General features: G+C 38.3%; 1 protein-coding gene across 2 annotated transcripts in view; it reads right to left on the bottom strand.

The window, feature by feature from the left end:
* LOC128115273 (uncharacterized) overlaps positions 1–16,744 on the bottom strand; it is a 68,107-nt gene extending 51,363 nt beyond the window's left edge. For both annotated transcript variants that reach the window (XM_052745782.1, XM_052745789.1), the window contains exons 1-2: positions 16,672–16,744; positions 13,419–13,524 (exon numbers count right to left, since the gene is read on the bottom strand). In XM_052745782.1, coding sequence (XP_052601742.1) covers positions 13,419–13,524; positions 16,672–16,744 — 179 coding nt within the window. The remainder of the gene's footprint in view (positions 1–13,418; positions 13,525–16,671) is intronic.
* Between the last annotated feature and the right edge of the window lie 5,871 nt (positions 16,745–22,615).

Below are 22,615 nucleotides of genomic sequence, written 5' to 3'. Positions count from 1 at the left end.
ACAGCCACTTCACAAGTCAGTGCTGTGGTTCCTCAGGAGGCTGGGAATCAATCTTCCTCAAGATTCACTCATGTACATATACTCAAAAGACTCTACAGCCTATTATAGAGATACTTGTTCATCCATGTTTGTTGCTACTCTACTTATAACAGCCAGAAATTGGAAACAGCCTATATGTCCATCAACAGATGATGGGGAATGAAAATATTGTACAGTTACACAATGGAATATTATTCAGCTGTTAAGAAAATAAGAAATTATGAAATTTGCAGGTAAATGGATGGAGCTAGAAAAAAATCATCCTGGGTGAGGTAACTCAGCCTCCCAAAGACAAATATTTTTAAGAATATTTCTTAGTTATTTGTATTTCATGTGAGAACTCTGCTTAGTTCCATACTCTACTTTTAATTGGGTTGATTTCTTTTCAGTGTTTAGAATTTTTATTTTCATGTATATTCTAGATACTAATCTAGCAAATGTACAGATACATCCAAAGTTTTTTGTTTTGGGTGTTTGTTTGTTTGTTTGTTTGTTTTCTATTCAGTAGGCTGGCGATGGCCATTTCTTTGAACAGTTTACTTGGCTGTGGATGCCGACCTGGCTACAGATGAAAGAACAAAGAAATTGGAAATGAATTATAATTTGAAGGAGATAGGCACTGAGCATGGTATCACAGGATGGTAGTTCCCGAACTCTGGAGGCAGAGACAGAAGGATCACAAGTTCAAGGCTATCCTGAGGTATATAGTTAGATTCTCTCTCCCAAACAAAAAAATAAAGAAAGGATCCCCCCTCTTGGTTTCTTAAACAACTAAGAAAGTAGTAAATGAAGATGCCAAAGCTTAAACTTCAGATCATTTATTTGAGGAAAATAATGAGTGGAGAAAATGGATGCTTCTTTCTCATGATCAGAATAGCAGCAAAGAGTTCAGATATCTGGGAAGAGAAGAATGAGGAGGAACTTGAGATTGAAAGACACACACACACACACACACACACACACACACACACACACACACTTCAGAGCTTTGCTTTTCTGCCTGACAACTAATAGGAGACAAAGAAAAAGCAGAACACATGCAAATATAGGAAAAGTTCTTCTTGTCAAAAAACTACAACTGTTCAAGTTTATACTATCCAGAAGAGTTAGATACTACAAAAGCTTAACATTTGGCCCCTTGAGAATCTGACTGCCTGGATGATGGGTCTCTGGAGCAAGGAAGAAAATGACACTTCTTTAAGAAGAAATGAAGCTGAGAAAATAGTTATATTATTTTTTTCTGCATCCCTAGGTGTCATGTTCATAATGACTGTCAAATCTAAGGAAATATTATCCTCACTTAATGGCTCATCTTGGGCAGGAGAGAGGCATGACCAATTGAACAGGATCTTCCAAGACAAGGACAATCCCCATGGGAAAATATAGAGGAAGGGAGTATATTATGCAGGAATTGAGCATTCAGCTATAATTTGTGCTCAGCTCTATCAAGGGCAAGATAAAGCCATTTTTATAGCCACAGTGAAAAATAGCTGTTACAAAATGCTCTTTGATAATGTGTAATCCCCCCCCCTTTATCCTGATAGTCAGCCAGATTATTAATTGTATGAGTGAGGCTACTTTGGGCCTGGGAAAGATCAATAATGGCCAGGACAAGAGTAATTTGCAACAAGACTTGTGGTGGTACTGTGTTCCCCAAAATATTGTGCACCCTAATAAACTTATCTGGGGTCAGAGACAGAACAGCCACAATATTAAACATAGAAGTTAGGCAGTGGTAGCGCACGCCTTTAATCCTAGCATTCCAGAGGCAGAAATCCATGTGTTCAAGGATACAGACAGGCAATGGTGACTCATGCCTTTAATCCCAGAAGTGAGCCTTTAATCCCAGGGAGTGATGGTAGAAGGCAGAAAGATATATAAGGTGTGAAGACTAGACTAGCAGCATTTTGGCTGGTTAAACTTTCAGGCTTCTAGCAGCAGTTCAGCTGAGAACCATTCTGGATGAGGACTCAGAGGTTTTCAGTCTGAGGAAACAGGATCAGCTGAGGAGGAACTGGAGAGGTGAGGTAGCTGTGGCTTGTTCTGTCTCTCCGATCTTCCAGCATTTCACCCCAATAACTGGCCTCAGGTTTGATTTTATAAATAAGAACTTTTTAAGATTCCTGTTACAAAGACTTGTTAGGAAAAAGAAGCAATTAAGAATAGAAGAGTGAAAAAGAAGTAAGGGCCAGTTAAGATAACAAGAAAGCAGATGTACTATGATTTACTTTCTGCTGATAACCTCAAATGCAATCTTGTTTCTTTTATGGAAGGAACTTAAGTCTAAAAAACAGTTCCAAATTTTTGTTCTGCTTCACACAGAAGAAGAAGAGCTTTCACATTCCAGCACTGACTGGTGTTTCAGCCTGGATTGCTCTGACTTGAAATGATTAAGAGTGAGCCCACAGTTGCTTCAAATTGATGATTGTCAGGGGCAACCAGAAGTTTTCCATGGTTGTGATGGAACCTCTCCAGTCCTTGAGAACTAGGACGGATATTCTGTAAAGGAGAACATTACAAACTTTGGTGGGGGAATTTAGACACAAGGACCAGATAGTCAATTCTGGCAGAGAGAGGGAAAGCAAAGCATCTCCTGGTACCAGGTAGCACGAGCTCTCAGGTAGACAGCTCAAATGGGAGAGACCACAAAATAGAGTACTCTGGGGTGTTATAAATCGCTCACCACATCTTCCATAGTCCTGCATTCCCAATAAAATTACGACTGAAACTTTGAGACTAATTGTTGACTATTGGGAATGAAGTATTTCTTATTTCCATTACAGTATCTAACATTTTCCAGCTACTTGGAAAAAAAACCCTCCTTTGACTTTGTCAGCACTCTTTGAATCAAACTCTAAACACTGAGTTACCTTCATTTGGAAAGGAAGAATGCAGGTTCATAATTGATACTCGATATTATCTATTTCCATTACACACACATGTATTTATGTATGTATGTATGTATGTATGTACATATATCCCAACTAGTAAAGACTATATCATAAAACATATAAGCTATTCTTTTCAGGGATTATTTATACAGTTTGTTATTAATATAGTGTGAATGATTATTCACTTACATAGAAAGTTATGGGTTGCCTACTTCAGGATTCAAGGTCTTGGGCCATCTACACAATTCCTAGGTGTGAGGGCTTCATCAGATATGAACAGCTTCATTTCAGACAACATGCAACATCATACACAAACCTTCCAATGGCCAGGATACTATGAGTTTTACAGGCTTTTGTTTGGCTCCTAGGCTATCTATGGGCTTCAAAAAATTTCTCACCTAGCTCACTACCTAATATCAGGCTTTGGGAATCGCCCGGTATGCCAATGCAGCTAGAGGTCATCAGTACAGCAGCTGGCATGAATCAGACTTTGTGGTAAGGTTAAGAATAAGAGGTATACATGGCTTTTTAGTAACAGCTGAAAAAGAAACTGAAGCTAGATGTACTCTTTCAGAATTGGAGCTTCTAACAGTGTACAATGCCTACTAGAGACTAAGACTCTATTATCTACAATGTGAACCATCCTACTCATAATAGGGGTGAGTAAATGCCTTATTTCATCAGCTCCAATATGCCATAAGGAAGACCTCTAAGTAAGTTGTAGTCATATTCATGACAGGCAAGTGTCCTTTTCAGTAGTTATTAACTCCCAAGATGCAACTGTTACCTATGAAACTGTCTCACCCCCACCTACTGGTTACCCTAGTACCTATGGTATGAAAAATTTAAGAAGGGTTGACCCCTAAACCAGGAAGTGCTTGATATACAGAAGGTTGAAGTGTGGGAAGCCAAGCATCTGGACGGACACTATAGTACAACTCACTATTGATGCTACCCATTTTAAGAGTAAAATAAAAAAGCAGACCAGCTAATGGCCAGAGCTGTATGGCCAGGGTAGTATGTCTGGTAGTATCACAGGGCCTGGGCTTGGAGCACTGGTATTTGTAATAGCAGTTGGGCAATAGCTGGGTTATTTATAATAGCAGTTGTACTGAGGTGTCACACCTTGGATGGCACAATGGCATATAAAACAGTGTAACCACACTTCCAGGTTCAGAGGTATTTAAAATGTAAGTGTGGCACATCAACAATGGCCTGGCATTCATTCTGCAGGGTATTGTGACCAATATTGTGCCAGGGCACTTTTATCTACTATATATCTCTCATGAAGTAGAGTTAGAATAAATAAAAAAAAAACAAAACAAAACAGGCATATTAACCCAAAACATGTGGAGCTGGAGAGATGACTTAGCAATTAAGAGCACTTGCTTTTCTTGAGGAACTGGGGTTCTAAAAGGGGCGGGGATAGATAGATGGCTCAGTGGTTAAGAGTACTGGCTGCTCTTCCAGAGGACCCAGATTCAGTTCCCAGCACCCACAAGGCAACTCACAACTATCTGTAACTCCAGTTCCAGGGTTTCTGACACCCTCACATAGACATGCATGCAGGCAAAACACCAACGCACATAAAAATAAATATATCTAAAAAAAAAAGATTATGACTAGGGTTCAGTTCCCAGTACTTATGTGGAAGCTCACATCTGTCTGTCACTCCAGTTCCAAGAGATCCAACTTCCTCATTTTGCTTGTGTGGGCACTACACACGTTTGATATGCATATATGCAGGCAAAACACTCATATACAGGAAATAAAAATTAAGTCTTAAAAAAACAAATACATGGATCTCTGCATCTGCTTCCATCAGTTACTGGAGAAAGGCTCCATGATGACAGGGCATTCACTGATCTGAGTTCTAGGGTAAGCCAGTCCAGTTGAGGAGAGAGAGAGGAGGGACTCTATGAGCAAGATCATGATGCGCAGGCCTGCGAAGATGGCCAGACCAAACTAGTGGGAACTCATGAAATTTAGACCACCACCTGTGGAGCCTCCACGGGACTGGATGGGCCCTCTGCATAAGCAAGGCAGTTGTGTGGCTTAATCTGCTTGGGGGGCCCCTGGGCAGTAGGATAGGGATCCATCCCTGGTGCATGAGCCAGCTTTTTGGAGCCCATTACCTATGGTGGGACACCTCACACAGCCTTGAGGCAGGGGGAGGGGCTTAGACCTGCCTCTACTGAATGTACCAGGCTCTGCTGACTCCCCATGGGATGCCTCACCTTCTTGTAGGAGGAAATGGGGGTGGGTTAGGGGGGGAGGCTGGAGGGGCAGGAGGAGAGAGGAAGGGGATCTGTGATTGGTATGTAAAATGAATTAAAAATTTTCTTTAAAAAAACAAATAAATAAGTCCCATTGGACAAATTCATCTTGTTTAGCTGGCCTGAATTCCTTGAAGAACCACTAATAAATTTAAACTCTTATGTAGCCACTATGCCTGCCTCTTATGCATGGTTGTGTGTTTTGGCTTTTGATCCAAAGAACTATGTCCAAACTTTACTTGTAGATGCTCCAAGCAGAGTTAACAAATGGGTAAAATGTGTCTGTTATGAACACAAAAAGCAATATATTCAGTGAAACAATAATTCAATGGGACTATGCATAGCATCATCTCCTTGGAATCATCAGCTAATTTTTGCCACAGTGTGAGAAATCTCCAGCCTTCATGATGTTTTATGCTGATCTGGGTGGATTTTAGAGCTCTTCTCACAGCATATATACAGAGTGGGTCAATGAAAATACATTGGAGTATTACAGCTGCCTTCCTAACCTGGTATGACACTCTATATATAGTTTTAGGTACTACTCACAGGCCCCATCATGTTGGCTAGCATGTGTTATATGCTCCACTACACCTGCCAGCATATTGTCTAACAGGAATTATTGCGCGGCATTGTTTAAATGTACATGGATGGCACACAGTTACCTTTACAATTTGCTACTAAATATTTACTGTTCCATCCATAACTAAAATCTTGCTATTTTTATTGTTAATGCTATAGTCTGTAGAATCTCAATATTTTATTAGGTATTATCTTGAGTGGCAGCCTTCTGATCCAAGCAACTGCATGTTCATCCAAATCCTGTTACAAAAGATTATCCCAGCTGGGCGTGTTGACTGTTGATATCCCTTCATAGAGGAACAGAGAGTGTCACAGGACCATCACCCAAATGTCTAGCTGATCCCTACCACCTGTTGTACATAACTCTGCCTTAATTGTACATGGCCTCATGGAGAGCTAGAGTATAAAAGCCCAGGAAGAGCAGGGGAGAAGGACACCATCTATGAGGCTACAGGGAAGCTTTCTTCCCTGTTGATAAAGGCTTTCCAAGTACATCCTCTTGAAGAGGAGCATCCACACTCTGTAAGTAACCCCTCACCTATGGTCTGTAAGTAATTCCAATAAACTCATTGTTTCCCCAGAGTGAATTCTGGTGAATTCTGCTTTGGTTTGTTATTCAGACCTTCGGAGTAGGGGTATAATTTCTCTCCCTGAGAGGAATTTTATCAACAAATGTTTATCTTATACAAAAAGTGATAAGACAGTGATTTGGTTCCTGTGGCTTTTGATGGGGGAAAATGACTATTTTTATTATCAGAACTGCCCTGTCTTTTCTGTGTATATAACTCTAATGTTGCTGTAAATTCTACTTACAAGTTTGACAAATGGCTACACTATATTACCTATGCAGTACATCTTGAAGGATCAGGGCACATCAAGGAAAGAGGTGGCATGTGAGAATATAAAAGCTGATAATGAGGAGTGGCAAGCATGGATTGAGCTTAACATTATTATAATCATCTTGATTCTTAACTACCACAATTATTCCAGAGTATCATAACTCAGTTTTGTCTGCATAGCTTCCCAACAAACTATAAATGGGAAAAATACTGAGTATTACAATTTATCCTGGCCACAGAAATGACTTAACTCAATGTTAGTTTATTATAGATCAAGTAAATTCTACCTTTGATCAAGTCATTTTTACCTCTACCCATATTTACTCCCCTCCTGAACCAAATTGTGAAAATCCAACCTGTCTTACTGAAATTATGAATAATCCTCTACCTTGACCTCTAAAAAGAGGTAAACTCTTTCACTTTATCATACATCTTCCTGCCTCTCTTTCTCTGGTCTCATGGCACCTTGGGTCAGTCCTCATATGTAAAGACCAGGTAGTTCCAAAATGTGGGCAATGAAAGAAAGTGAAAGGTCTATTTGTGTTGGGAAACCCAAAACCCAGTCCAAGATGAGATCCAACAGGAAAATAAATTGATGTCATTCTTATCAACTTAGTGCTGAAAACCTTAAAATATGTATAGCCTTAATATGATGTGACAAATAACAAGTTTAAACTCTTTTTAGGATAAATGAGGTGGGGTAACCATAATAAAGATTAGGGAGAAAGAGTGTGGTTAGCTGTCAGTCAAAATGTTGACTAATTGCTTCCATAATCCTACCATCAATTTAAAATATCTTATTAAAATTATAAAATTGCTAATGTATAGTCCTTCGTTAATGTATTACATTTACTTCTTACTCCCTGGGTATAATTTTGCAATATGATATTTATTACCACTTTAAAGAATATCTTAAAAGAATATTTGAAAGGTAATAATAATAAGGAAGAAGAGACCAGGAATTTAAAATGGTAGTGAAAGGGATGGAAGGAGTTAGAAGAAGGCATGGGGAGAAATGATGCCATTATATTTTAATTTTTTTTAAAAAAAAAAGGTTATCATTCCCTCCTCCCCCCTTAACCCTAACACCTCCAGCTGGCAGGGAATTTGACCCTTTTATCAGCTGCAATACTCAGGATAGTGGGACCTGTACTCATCAAGGCAACACAGCAGAGCTGACCCTATTGATCTGGACACAGGTCAGATGACCCAGAAATGTGAGCATGAGAGACCTGGCCCGCCCCTCATCTAGATATGGGGGTATGGGTGGGAGAGAGAAGTCTCCCCTTCCCATCAACACCTGAGGCAGGTGGGAGAGCTGGCCTTGAGGTCAAAACGGTTGCTAGAGCTACCCCTGCCTACCACCAGCTACAACACTCAGGAGAGCAGATCCTGCACCTCACAAGAGCAACATAATAGAGCCAACCCCATTGGCAGAGGTGTGGGTGAGCCCACTCTGAAGTTGTGAGCATGGGAGAGCTGTCTCCATTACTCACCTGTCATGTGGCAGTATGGGTGAGGGAGAGAGATGCTCCCCTATCAATGCCAGAGGTGGGTGGGAGAGCTGGCCCTGAGATCAGAAGAGAGAGAGAGAGCTGTCATTGCCCACCAACAGCTGCAACACTTAGGAGAGCAGGCCCCGGACATCGTGTGGGCAGAAAAATAGAGCCAGCCCCATTGGCAGAGGTGTGGGTGAGCTAGCCCAGAAGTTGTGAGCATGGAAGAGCTGTCCTCATTACTCATCTATCATGTTGCAGCATGGACAGGGGAGAGATGACCTTCCCTGCATCAATGCCAAAGGCAAGTGGGAGAACTGGCCCTGAGGTCATAAGAATGGGAGAGTGTTGTAGAATATTATTTTAAGATGTGTTACATTCGTTTATGTTATGGAACATTTGTTTAATGATGCAAAGATGTGTTGCCTTCTTTTATGTTGCATTTGTTTAACTGTGAAGCTGTGTTACTTTGCCTGTCTAAAACACCTAATGGTCTAATAAAGAACTGAATGGCTAATAGCAAGGCACGAGAAAGGATAGGTGGGACTGGCAGGCAGAGAGAATAAATAGGAGGAGAAATCTTGGAAGAGGGGGAGCAGAGGAGGGGTGAGAAAAGAAGGGGCTAGCCACCCAGCCACACAGTCAAACACAGTAAGAAGTAAAGAAAGGATATACAGAAATAGAGAAAGGTAAAAGCCTAGAGGCAAAAAGGGAGGTGGGATAATTGAAGTTAAGGAAGCTGGCTAGAAATAAGCCAAGCTAAGGCTGAGCATTTATAAGTAAGAATAAGCCTCTGTGTATTTATTTGGGAGTTGCGTGGCGGACCCCCAAGAGTCAAAGAGTAAAAAACAACAACTACAGGAGTTGGCCCTGCCCCACATTAGCTTCAGCACTCAGAAGAGTGGCTCTTATACCACGCCTGAGCAACAGAGTAGAGCTGACCCTGAAGGTGTAGGTGTGGGAGGTCTGACACTAGGGACACAAAAGCAGGAGAACTGGCCCAGCTCACAGCTAATTGCTGCAAAGGGTGAACTCAACAGGACAATGCAGGAGAACTCACCCTGATGGTGAGGACAAGGAAGAACTAGTGTGCTGACTAACCCCGCAACTACCCAGGCCCAGAACCAGGGTTATGTGTTGGCCCATCCCAACCAACATCCACCCCATTTGTGATCTGCTGGAGCACATGAAGGGACCAGTACTGCAGACCCAAACCTACAGGATCTCCACAACACAAGACAACAGCAGGATAACCAAGGGGAATCCCAGTGATGGTATTGATAGTGTAGCAGAAAACAGACGCCTTGAACCAGACCAATGACACTCTGCAATGAACACTTGCAAATAAAGATATATGGATAAAAGGGTACAATGTGTCACACTACAGCTTCCATGATAAGATTGATTTTTTTCTTTATCTTTTTTTCTTTCTTCTCTTAAATTTTATTTTATTTTATTTTGGGAGAGAGGTTGCAAGGGCAAAGGGTGGATACAAAGAGACAGAAAAGAATGGGATGGAGATACATGATGTGTAAAGACACAAAGAATAAATAAAAAGGAGAAAAAATAAATAAATATGCAAGATATAATTATGAGCCAGTGGCGCACGCCTTTAATCCCAGCACTCGGGAGGCAGAGCCAGGCGGATCTCTGTGAGTTCGAGGCCAGCCTGGTCTCCAAAGTGAGTTCCAGGAAAAGCGCAAAGCTACACAGAGAAACCCTGTCTCGAAAAACCAAAAAAAAAAAAAAAGTTTATCATTAAAAGTTTTGGTTTTTGATAAAGAAAACAGAAATACACACTGGAAAAAAGACATCATCTTCAACAAATGATACTGGTCAAACATAGAAGAATGCAAATAAATCCACACTTATCACCTTGCACAAAACTCAAGTCCAATTGGATCAAAGACCACAACATAAAACCAGACACATTGAGCCAGATAGAAGAGAAAATGGGAAATAGCCTTGAACACATTGGCACAAGAGATGACTTCCTGAATATAACACCAATAGCACAGATACTAAGATCAACAAATAGTAAATGGGACCTCATGAAACTGTAAGCTTCTGTAAGGCAAAGGACACTGTCAATTGGACAAAGCTGCAGCCTATAGAATTGGAAAAGTTTTTACCAACTCTACATCTGACCAAGGGTTAATATCCAAACTATATAAAGAACTCAAGAAACTACATATCAAAAAAAAAAACAAACCACCAAATATTCTAATTAAAAAGTGTGGTAGAAATCTAAACAGAGAATTCTCAATAGAGGGAACTCAATTAAACATTTAAATGTTCAGTATCTTTAGCCACTAGGGAAATGCAAATCAAAACTACTTTGAGATTCCATCTAACACCTGTCAGAATGGCTAAGATCAATAACACATGTGACAATTCCTGCTAATAAAGATGTGGAGCAAGGGGAACACTCCTCCATTGCTGGTGGGAGTGCAAATTTGTACAGCCACTATGGAAATTAATATGTGGTTCCTCAGAAAGTTGGGAAATGATTTACCTCAAGATCCAGGTATACCACCCTTGGGCATATACCCAATGGATGCTCCTTTCTACCATAAGGACACTTGTTCAACCATGTTCATTGCAGCTTTATTCATAATAGCCAGAAACTGGAAACAACCTAGACAACCCTCAACAGAAAAATGGGTAAAGAAAACATGGTACATTTATGCAATGGAGTATTACTCAGCTGTTAAAAAGATGACATAATGAAATTTTCAGGCAAATGGATGGATCTAGAAAAAAAATAACCCCGAGTGAGATAACCAAGACCCAGAAGGATAAATATGGTATATACTCACTTATAAGTGGATATTAGTCATTAAGTAAATGATAACCAAGCTGTAATCCCTAAACCCAGAGAGGTAAAGAGAAGGTTTCTGGCAGGATGGAAGCTGGGGGTCATGTTGTGGAGAGATGGGGTGAATAGAGAAAAGGCTGGAATTAGGGGACATTTGGGGATGTGCGGACTTCCTGGAATGTATGAAGGTTATCCTAATGAGGACTCCTAGTCTTAAGGATACAGAATCTTAAGTGGCCATCTCTTGTAGCCAGGCAAGGCTTCCAGTGGTTGCATTCAGTTGAGTTTTGGCAAAGATGATCCTACGGAAATCCCCAAACAACCCAGGCTGTTGCTAAGCCAAAGGGCTGCTCTCTGAAAACTTACATCAGGGCCCTATCATGGAGGACTACACACACACACACACACACACACACACACACACACACACACACACACACGAAGAAATCAAGTTGATGCCTACATGGAACCTTCACCCCTATGTTCTAGTCTTTTTGTTGTGGGAAGGTACTCTGCAAACTACTGAAAGAGAAATGTAAACACCAACACAGCCACAAAATCTTTGACCTGAAATCTATCCTTCCTGAAAAATATGCTAGGGCAATGGTGGCAGAAAACTTGTGGGACTAGCCAACCAATGTCTGATTTAACTTAAGGCCTAATCCATGAGAAGGAACCCATACCTGATACTGCTAAGGTAGCCAAGAACCAGAGACTCCATAACCCAGAGACCTAGGGTAAAACCAAACACTATTAGTCTAAAAAAGTATCAATAAAATGACTCCTAATGATATTCTGCTACACTCATAGACCAGTGCCTTATATAGTCATTATCAGAGAGGCTTCCTCCTGAAGCAGAAAGGAACAAATATAAAAATCACAGCCAGACAGTACACAGAGAGACCTTTGAACACACAGCTCTAAATGGGATATCTCCATCAAATCCCCCTCTTTGAATCTCAGGGAATCCCAAGGAAGAGGACATGGAAAGAGTTTAAGAGACAGAGGGGATTGAGGACAACAGGAGAATAAGATAGCCTGAATCAACTAAGTAAGGCTCATATGAACTCATAGAGACTGAAGTAGCAAGCACAGGCCCTTCATGGGTCTGTATCAGGTCATCTGCATATATATTATTGCTTTTAGCTTAGCATTTTTATGGGACTCCTGTGAGAATGATGGGTAAGTCTCTGACTCTTGTGCTTGCCCTTGGGACTCTTTTCTTCCTGTTAGGTTGCCATGTTCAACTTCAAAATGATAATTTTTCCTTCATTGTGTTACATTTTGTTTTGTCATGTTTTGTTGTTATCTCTCAGAAGTCCTTTCTTTTCTAATGAGAGACAGAAAGGAGGTGGATCCAGAGGGGATGGGAGGCAGGGAGGAACTGGGAGGAATAGAGGGAGGAAAAACTGTAATCAAGATATATTGTATGAGAAAGTAGTCTATGTTCAATAAAAGCAGAACAAGCAAGGTTTTCATTTTGTTGTTACTGTTTTTGAGATATGGCTCTTGCTCTTTTGCAAGAATATGCTCTTGGAACCCATGGGATTAAGTGGTCCCTCTGTCCCCAACTCCAGAATTGCTGAGAATACATGTACATGCTACCAGGGTCAACTTCAATGCCTTACTGTTTAAAATCATTTTTCATTGTTTTCAGTGATTCCAGTATTCTGCATTACTAGGCAAACACTTTTATTCAATGATTGATTCATTGAATACATCTGTATAAAGAAGAGAGATAAGATAGTACGTATATGGAAATGAAAGTACAGTCATTTGTAATGTCTACAGCATAATCTATCTGCACTTCTCCAACTGTAAAATTTTTCAAACCTCAGAGCCTTTGTCTATACATGGTGATGTTATTATTCATTTTAATTATTGGTCCTCCCTGGCTATCTATCCTCTTTTTCAGTCAATGAGGCAAGCTTTCTTATTCATATACTATCTTTATGATATCTAACCATATGATATACTATCTTTATAGTATCTAACCATACTATACAGTATGGTTAGAAAAAATAGAAAATCTGTTTGAATTTTAAAATAAAAATTTATGACTCAACATACTTTTATGCTTTAAAAACTGGAAAAAAAGAAAGCCTGTCACATGTCATAGTATGCCTAAATCATATCTGGATTTACAAACAAAAGACCTTTATTCATTACTGAATAAAATGATACACACCTAATTTTTCCTTGTTTGTTAGAGTTATAAAATAGTTTACTAAGAATATATATAATCTAGCTGTAAAATGACTATCTGTGGAAAGCAAATGTAAATGGTATTAATCTCATAAATTCAAACGAAAGCATCTAGGAAGACCATAACCACTGTCTCATGTGCATAGGAGCTGTTTCTGATTACATTATTATTTTCAAGTGTTACATCATTGCATATACCAAACAAATAAAAACAGACAAAATTATTTACAACATACCATGTTTCCTTTTTCTACAGCATAAATACTACTTACTTGCAGAAAGGCTTTCCATCTTTGCATGCACAGACAATGTCCTTTGGGCAGAAATCTGTTGTGTTTCCTAGACAATCATCAAAGTCTCTCACAGATGTACAGTTGGCTGTAAACAGTAAAATTTAAAACCATCTCAACAACAGGAAAAAAATGTTTCAAATGTTCTGAGTGTTAAGAAAATTGTTCATGTGGGAAGGAGCAGGAGGAAACAGACATGGGAGGGAAAATAATGAAATTATATTTTCATTAAAGAATAAAAGAATTTTAAAATACAAAAATGAAAATAAGTTTATGCTACTTTAAGATTTCCAAATATTATCTTGATAAGGATTAGGCCTCAAAATTCATGATGAATATCCAAATATCTTTTCTTTACACTATTTTTATACTGCTTATTTTGAAAATATGGCTTTAAAAGTTGACCCATAGCATTATGGGCAAAAGGTTATAATTTTTTTTTTTTTTGCTTCAGCTGCTGTTTACTGACATTCAGTTGGACACTATAACAATAGGCCTGGAGATGCTGCAGCAGCATCAGGGAAGGTGGAGAGAGGAGTGAGTGTTTGCAGTGACAGCTGAGAAATGCACAAGGAAGAGCAGGAGAGGCTAAAGCTGTCAGGAAAACAAGCTAGGGCCAGGGCCAAAGGTTAACTACACAGGAACCTTGGACCCATGCCCTAAGCACATACCTCTTGCTGTCTCCTGACTCCAGGCCAGGCTAATGTTTTTTTTTTCATACAAAATTTGTGTATACTCTTCTATGTAAGAAACAAAAGCATCTTATCCAAAGGTAGAGGCAGTATACAACTGGCATGCTTAACCTCAATTTATTCCTATTATCCTGGAAAAACAATTGCATCCCCTTCCCTGCAAAACAACACTAATATACACAGGTAGATTAAAGAAGCCATTGGATGTATCTCTCACTTTTTCCTTCTCTTGGGACTCTTTTCCTCCTATTGACTTGCCTTGTCCAGCCTCAGTGTGAGGGCTTTTGCCTTGTCTCATTATATGTTTTGTTGTGTTTGGCCATTGTCTCTTGGAAGCCTGCTCTTTTCTGAAGGGAAACAGAGGATGAGTGGATACAGGCAGAGGGGAGGAAAGGGGTAGCTTGGAGGAGTGGAGGGAGGGGAAACTGTGATCAGGATGTATTGTATGAGAGAAGAATTTATTTTAAAAAATAATATATTTAAAAAGTACCCTGACTACTAAGCCACAGAGAGTAATAGGCACATCAGCCCCAATACAGAATGAATTTTTTCAGGGCCTCCAAATAGACTTATTCTGCCAAGACTTATTCTTATGGCTGCAGTAACTCATTCCCACTGAGAATCGAGAAAAAGGTTAGAGTCCAAAAACAAGTGAAGAAAACTTGTTACAAATCATAGGACCCATAAAGCACAAAAATCTTAATTCCCCCACCAAATGGTGAATTATTTTGATCCTCCACCAGCACAGACAAAAAAACAAAGTATTTATAGAGTGAGATTTCACAATTGTCTGAATCATGGTATCTGTTTGGCATAGGAGATGGTAGATAATGAAGATCATACTTGTTGAGCACAGAAGGTCTTGCAGGCTGCAAGACTATATCATAGAGATTCAGCTGTGTATTAAAGCTGAACTTTGACTGGCCAAGGGTCTATCAAAAGGCAAAGCCATTTATTATGAATATTTGGTGTTGCCCAGCCTTTAAAATTCCAGCTGTCTTCTGCTATGAAATCCTTGAGTGCCCAGACCAATTGGTAAACAATTCAGCTCTCCAGACCTGCTGAACCTACTAAGTTACTAACTCCCCTGCTGAGTTTAGAAGACAAGCTGGCGGGAGACACATAGCTTTGTTTCTTGTGCTAATGAAGCTCCAACCATCCCCTGGCCTTGAGGAGACCTAGTGGTTCTCCAGAGCATTTGACTGAGAACAAAAGAGGTTTTTGCATATCAAGGTGAGAGGTAAAACAACATTCTAGAGGAGCAGGGAACCACCTGCCCAGGGAAAGAAAGGGCAGGCATTTTCTGTAGACAGGGACAGAGCAGCATGGTGAGAGAGAAGAGAGGATGACAGTGGTTCTGTAGAGGGTAAGCAGATCTTGGGTAGAATTTTCTGAGTGCCAAGAGTAGAAAGTAGAAGAGATCGAGATAGAGGATACAGAGGACGAAGATGAGGCTGGAAGCATAAGAGTTTAGTCGTTAGCTGGACTATGAGCTAGGGAGCTGGACGAAACTTTGCAGTTATGGAGACAGAATTTCATCCCAGAGAAATAAAGTAGATGGATATAGAGCTTGATATGTCTAGAGTTATTCCTGCCTTGAATGCCTGGTGGAGCTATAGCTGAACTGATGTAATTTTGTCTTACAGGAATAAAGTTAACAAACATAAGAACATAGTGTACTTAGATCTTTTCCCTCAGATATCCTACACTGGACATAGCTAGGCCCCCAGACCCGGGGTACTCCATAAGAAGGGAACCAAACATTTCCTGATTTTTCTATTCAAATATATTACTCAAAGGAACAAAAGAGAAACATCACAAAACATAATGGAATTTGTAAGCAAAGCCAAAAGTACAGTAGAGTACACTGAAAATTTGATTCTCAGTTTTTAAATATGAAAGCAACTTTAGCTGACCAAAATGTTCCCTCTAACTGCACATTACAGAAATTCCTACCACAATTACTGAACCAAATATTGCTGTTTAGGGGAAATTTAAGCCCTATCTGTTTTTACCAGGCAATGTTCAGATAAAGAAATATAGTTCTTGGTTTGGCAACAATTTTAGACTATTTTATAGACACATATGATTACATCCCCTATTTCTTTAACCATCACTTTATAGCAATCTATATGATTTTATTATAACAAATAAGTATATAACTAAATATATTGCACTTTGAAAGTTTTCTGAAAAACAAATTACAGCATTTACACATTCTGAAAAACAAATTGTTAAATATAAGTAGCCTAAATCTATTTCCAACATCCACTCAACTAAAATTTTAACTTATTTTCTTACAAAACTTTTCATATTTCATGTTTATCTAAAAGAATCAGAAAGAAACACATTAGCTTCAGAAGCAAAACATCCTTTCAGAAAGTAAACGTCTCAAATAAAAGAGGTATGTCCAGAAATTGCATATGTTTAATAGTAGAACTTTTGCTTAAAATGCTGGTTAATTCCTTAGGCTTGGACATTGAAACCTAATTAATTCATTATGTCTTCATCCTATAGAAATAAAGCAAGTAAAAATTTCTTACGTTGTGTGCAGTGTACCATCAAAAAACAGCAGATGAACAGAAATTGAATCAGCATAAATGTGCAATCCGCCATTGTGGGAGAAGTGCAGAACCCTTAGCAGTCTTAACAACTGAACTTAGATCTCCTGCTGTTATAATATCCAGCTGGCAAACAGAGATTGTGAGTGGCTTATCTAGGAGATACGTGAAGATGGATTTTGAACTTTTTCATTTCAGACTGTGTAAATTGCTAATTAACTTTTCATTGTAGACTTACTGGTTCCTGGTACCTGCTTGTTCTTGCTTCTAAGATTTTTGTATGAATTGTATACTGTTTGTGTTTATCTTCAACTCTGTATTATTTCCTAAAAACTATATGTTTATCTTTATACTAGGTGTCATAATGTTTTACTATTGCCAAAGAAGAATCTTTACTTGGAACATCTTTCTATGAATACAATTTTCAACACTGCTTAGAATCAGAGATCTCTGATCTCATGGCTACTGGGATTGCTAAGCAAGAATCAGAAAACACAATTGTGTAAGCATTGGCAATAAGAAAAGGAGAAATTAGAAAATGTAATAAAGACAGAAACAGGTAAAGAGAGCTGATAGGAAGAGAAAATAAAGGGATGAAGAGGGAAGTATTAGTCAGGACAGCAAATGTAATTCATTTGGGACACTGAACTTTTCACTCTAACAGGCAATGTTTAGAAAAAGAAATATAGTTTCTGGCTTAGAAAAAATTTTAGGATTTATTTTATAGACAGATATGATTACAATGTTTATTTTTTCAACCATCACTTTATAGAAATTCATGTGATTTTATTATATCAAGTAAATGTACAATTGAGAGTATTAATTTCTTAAGCTTGGACATGGTCACAGTATTTCTTTCTCACTAAAACCTAATGTATCTCTCTCTGTCTCTCTCTCTCTCTCTCTTTGGCCCTCTCTTTTATACACAGACACACACACAGACACACACACACACACACACACACACACACACACACATTTAGGTTTGCATCATCAGAATGACAGTTCACACTATAGTGTCCACATCTGCTATATATCTTCTACCAAGTGAAACTGTAGTTCACCTTGTATCACCCTTTTATATCTCAAAAATCCATTATTTCTCCTGCTTACTGGCAAATATATTTTATGTACTATTTCCTGTTTGGAATTTATCCATTCTTTTATTTTATATCCTACTCCTGGTTTCTGGCTATTAATAAAATGACAATACTGTGAGCTCAAGGAGGAAACTTCTTGTTACCATGAACAAAAATATTTTTACCTACTTTGCTCATCCTGATTCTGTATAATTTATTTATTATGAAAAATTTTATTTAATAGTTTAATAGTAAGCTGTTTATTTTATAATACCATAGCAGTTAAATACATACTTTATGATATTAGTGTATTAGTATGAAAATATAAATACTCATTTTGAGTATAAGCAATTTTATTTGTTTGATTCTATTATGGTGAAAGTAAAGTTCTTGTATATATATACATATATATATGTATACACATATATATGTATATATATAGCAAAAATAGACATAAAATTCTGTTATTTGTAACAAAATTTACAAATAATAGAATTTAATTCTCTCCCTATTATGTGACTTTCCTCTGCATTATCCACTGCTATTTTCTTTTGAGACAGAGACTCACTATATGTCCCCAGTTGGCCTCACACTCAATAGTGAACGTAGCTTACCAAGTGTTAGGATTGTGTGTGCCATCACAATTATTTTCTAATGGACTTTAAGACAAATCCCAGCCCTCCTTGATTCAGAACTTACAAATTACTGTTGTCATTCAAGAATTCTGCTTACATAGTCTAGTGACAGGTCACTGGGGCCTTCTACAAGCAGTCTTGTACAAATTGTTTTTGAAATGTGTAGTGGTTAATTTAGTGACTCGTAACTGTTCAAAGTGCCAGGTATTAAGAACTCTGAGTGCTGCTAAGCTTGGATGGGTCATCTGTATCAACCTCCCACTATCCAAGACTCAGAGACTATCGTGGAAAGGGAACAAAAAGAAAGTAAGCTAGCAGATGGGTAGGAGAGCTATGAAATACTGACTTCTGTACATGATGTGGCTATTGCATGCATCAACTAACAGAAGCTGTGGTGACCTACACAAGACCTGTACAAGATCAAGACTGCTGAAAATAGAGCATGGATGGGGGAGGGAATGATGAGCTCTCACCCCTAACTGAAGAACTATTGGCAGTTAATGGCTACTGGGAAAGGGAATATAACTCTTTGGGGGATGTGGCCACTGATAGATTACTCATGTCACAGTGGATGGCCACCTATCAGTATGTATAGTTACAGCACTAATTGGACCCAGAGAGTTATTGATAATAAATAAAATAAAATGAGAACATGAAACTGGTAGGGTGATGGGGTAGGGGAACTCAGAGGAGTTGGAGAAAGGTGGCAATAGATGGATATGGTCAATATACACTGTATAAATGTATGGAACTTTCAAAGAATAAAAATTATTATTAGGAAGTAAAATAAAAGTGGAACTTATAGTAACTATTTCATAAGTTGTTGAGATATTTAAACAAGTGACACTGCACTTATGAGGATCATACTAAGTGCTCATTGAGTGTGGCTACTGCTATTATTTTTTATTTCATGGAATAAATATAATAAAATTCATAACAAAAGTTTGTCATTGGAATAAACATATGATATATTTTTGCCTTGATCCTTAAATGAACTAAAAACATCAAAACCAGTCAATAAATATCTAGATCGAGGATGAGAACAGAGAAAATTTAAAGTAGGGCAAATGTAAGTTCAAAATTATATACATCTAATGCTGATAGCCTTTAGAGGGGTAGCCACTAAAAACTGCAAAGAACAAGGAGGTAGTAATGACATTTCTTGATTGGGTTTCCACCTGGAAATATATCAAAATGTGAACTTACAGTTTGTTGATGTAAAACAAATTGAAATTAATTTTTAAAATGGGACTTGGAATTCCTCATAGAAATAGTATCAGTTTAATGTAGACTAAAATCCAATATTTTACTTTGAAAATGTATTACAACTTTACTTTTTTTTTTACTGTTTTTTGAGTTTCATGCAACCTATTTTGATCGTATTTATCTCCCTTCCCAAACTCTTCCCAAATCCATCCTCCCTTTCTTTATCCACACAACTTTGCATCTTATATTTTTAAATCTTTCAAGGCAAATTTGTGCTTCCCAAACATTATTGGGTGTGTCGTCATCTATTGGATCATGGTCAAATTACCAGGGGTTACACTTTTAGAGAAAACTGTCTTTCCTTTTCCCAACAGCTAACAATTAGCAATGTCTCCAGGGATGGGGTGTGATTGTAATCCTAGCTGCCCCTCTACATTGAGATTTTATTGGGCTTAGTTTTGCACAGGTTTTGGGCATACACTTGCAACCACTGGGAATTTATGTGTACAGCTGTTCTGCCATGTCCAAAAGATATTTCCATGTAGTCATCTACCTCTTCTACTTCTTATACTCTTTCTTCCACCTTTCCCAAAATGATCCTCAAGGCGTTGGATGGGAGGGTTGGTATATATGTTTCATTGAGGCTGGGCATTCTGTAATCTCTTATTCTCTGAATCTTGGCCAGTTGTGGGTCACCTTGTTAATCACCATCTACTGCAAATAGAAGCTTTTCAGAGGGTATTTAGAGATGCAATGATCTATGGATATAATGATAAGTCATAACGAGTTGGTTTAATTCTATGTCCATTTAGCAGAATAACAGTGGTAGTCCTGTCTAGCCACAGGTTCCTGGCCCCAAACTGATCGCAGTTATGTATTTCACCTTATAGAGTGGAAATCAAATCCAAACCGAAAGTTGTAGTTTACTCCCTTGATGTTTGTTCTACTATTGCACCAGTGGACATGCCTTGCCAGGCCAGTCATTATTATAACTCAGATGGCTCATAGCTGAGTATGTCTGGTAACTGCTTTTTTCCTCTGGTAGCTTTAATCTCACCTTCCAACTCTATGAAAGCTAGCCAATAGGGATGAAGCTACCAGGTATGTACCAGCTTGATTTTGCCATGTTCTATGACTCAAGTATATGATTTCTTCAGCAATGGAGTTTTATCATCAAGTTCTGGAAGGTAACCAAAGAACAGTGGCAATAGACAGTAACGTTTGGGAGTCTATGGGTTATCACTGGACAACTCCAAAATAAATAAACAATTCCTGGCAATGGGCTTTTTGTTTGTTAGCCTTTGGTGTCTAGTAAAGGCATTACTGACCCTTATAGGGTAGCTCTAATTTGACTCTTTACACACACACACACACACACACACACACACACACAGACTCTTTACACACACACACACACACACACACACACACACACACACACACACACACCTACACTTTGCAGTAGGAGGTTTCTATATATTTTTTAAAGTCCTTAGTGTTGCTTACCCTTCCTTATACTCCCTCTTCTACCCTATGCTCTGCTCCCCAAACCAGTTAAAACCTTTCTATTCCCATGTTCCTTTTATATCCTTTATACCAGTGTTTTCTATCTCCCCTCTATCAAAAGCCCCTCTCCATGGCCACTTGGTAATTTCCTGACTCTATGAGTATTCCAAATGAAACACACATATCTGATGATTCAAAGCTAACATCCACAAATGAGAAAAGAAAAACATGTTATGTTTGTCTCTCTGGGTCTGGGTTCCCTCACTTAGAATGATTGTTTCTAGATCCATCCATTTACATGCAAATTTCATTTTTCTGAACAACTATACAACATTTTCAATAGGTATTCATTCAGTTAATGGATCACTAGGCTGTTTCCATTTCCTGGATATTGTGAGTAGAAAAGAAATGAACAGAGATGAGCAGGTAGATCTAGAGCATGATATGGAGTCCTTTGACTATCTATACTCAAAGATATTATTGCTGGACCATATGGTAGATCTATTTTTAGCATTTTGAGGAACTTCCACTCAATTTACATAGTTGATATACCAATTTAAACTCCCACCATCCATGAATAAATGATTCCTTTTCCTCACATCCATACTGCATTTTTGTCATCACTTTTTGAAACTTAACCATTTTGAATAGAGTGAGATGAAATCTCAAAGTTTCAATTTGCATTTTCCTAAAGCCTAAGGACATTGAAAATATTTTTAAATGTTTCTCAACTATTTGCATTTCACCTCTAGAGAACTCTCTGTTTAGTCTAATGATCCATTTTTGATGGTTTGATGCTTTATCCCTACATTGATTTAGAAGTGGGAATGAAAAGGGATCTTTTTTTTAAGCTCACACACGAGCTTAAGTTCTGACCCTGTCCTCAACTTCTTGTCAGCTCTTGAGAAGTCATTTAACATAATTGTTTCTTTTTTTAATACTTAAATAATATGACTCTTTATTCTATTTACCCAATACATATGTAGCTAGCATAAAATAAGTATATTTAACTTATCATATATATTGTCCTACAAATGTAAGTTAGTGAGTTGGTATGATAAAGAAATGAAAAACATAATCAATCATGTTGGTGTTTTCTTCACTAAAAATAACACTTTCATTGAAGAAGAGAGCTCATGTCTATTTCTGTAATCCTTGAATACTTTTAGCACATTACCCACAATACTCTAAGCTTTGAACAGTTCCTTTCCTTTTAGAATTTACTACAGGATCATGGTGCTTTGGAATTTGATTTGTATTTGTCTTTGTCCCTAGAAAGGAGATAAGATATCATAGACATTATCTGCAAAACACTGATGGGAATGTGGACAGGAATGCTGAATCATAAAGTTGGAAACTTCAGATTTATTTATGTAGATATTATCTCAGAAGAGAAAGTGGCTCCTAAGAAAACACTAGAAGCAGTGAAAGAAAGAGAACTCCAAGAATTTGCAGGCATTCTTAGAGAGGTTTCACAATCAGGTTAGTAAAGCTTTGGTA

Source organism: Peromyscus californicus, unplaced genomic scaffold (genome assembly GCF_007827085.1).
Source record: "Peromyscus californicus insignis strain IS unplaced genomic scaffold, ASM782708v3 Scaffold_10__1_contigs__length_136768540, whole genome shotgun sequence".
NCBI lineage: Eukaryota > Metazoa > Chordata > Mammalia > Rodentia > Cricetidae > Peromyscus > Peromyscus californicus.
Note: the sequence above shows the minus strand (reverse complement) of the source record. Positions and strands in the feature narration are given on the sequence as shown.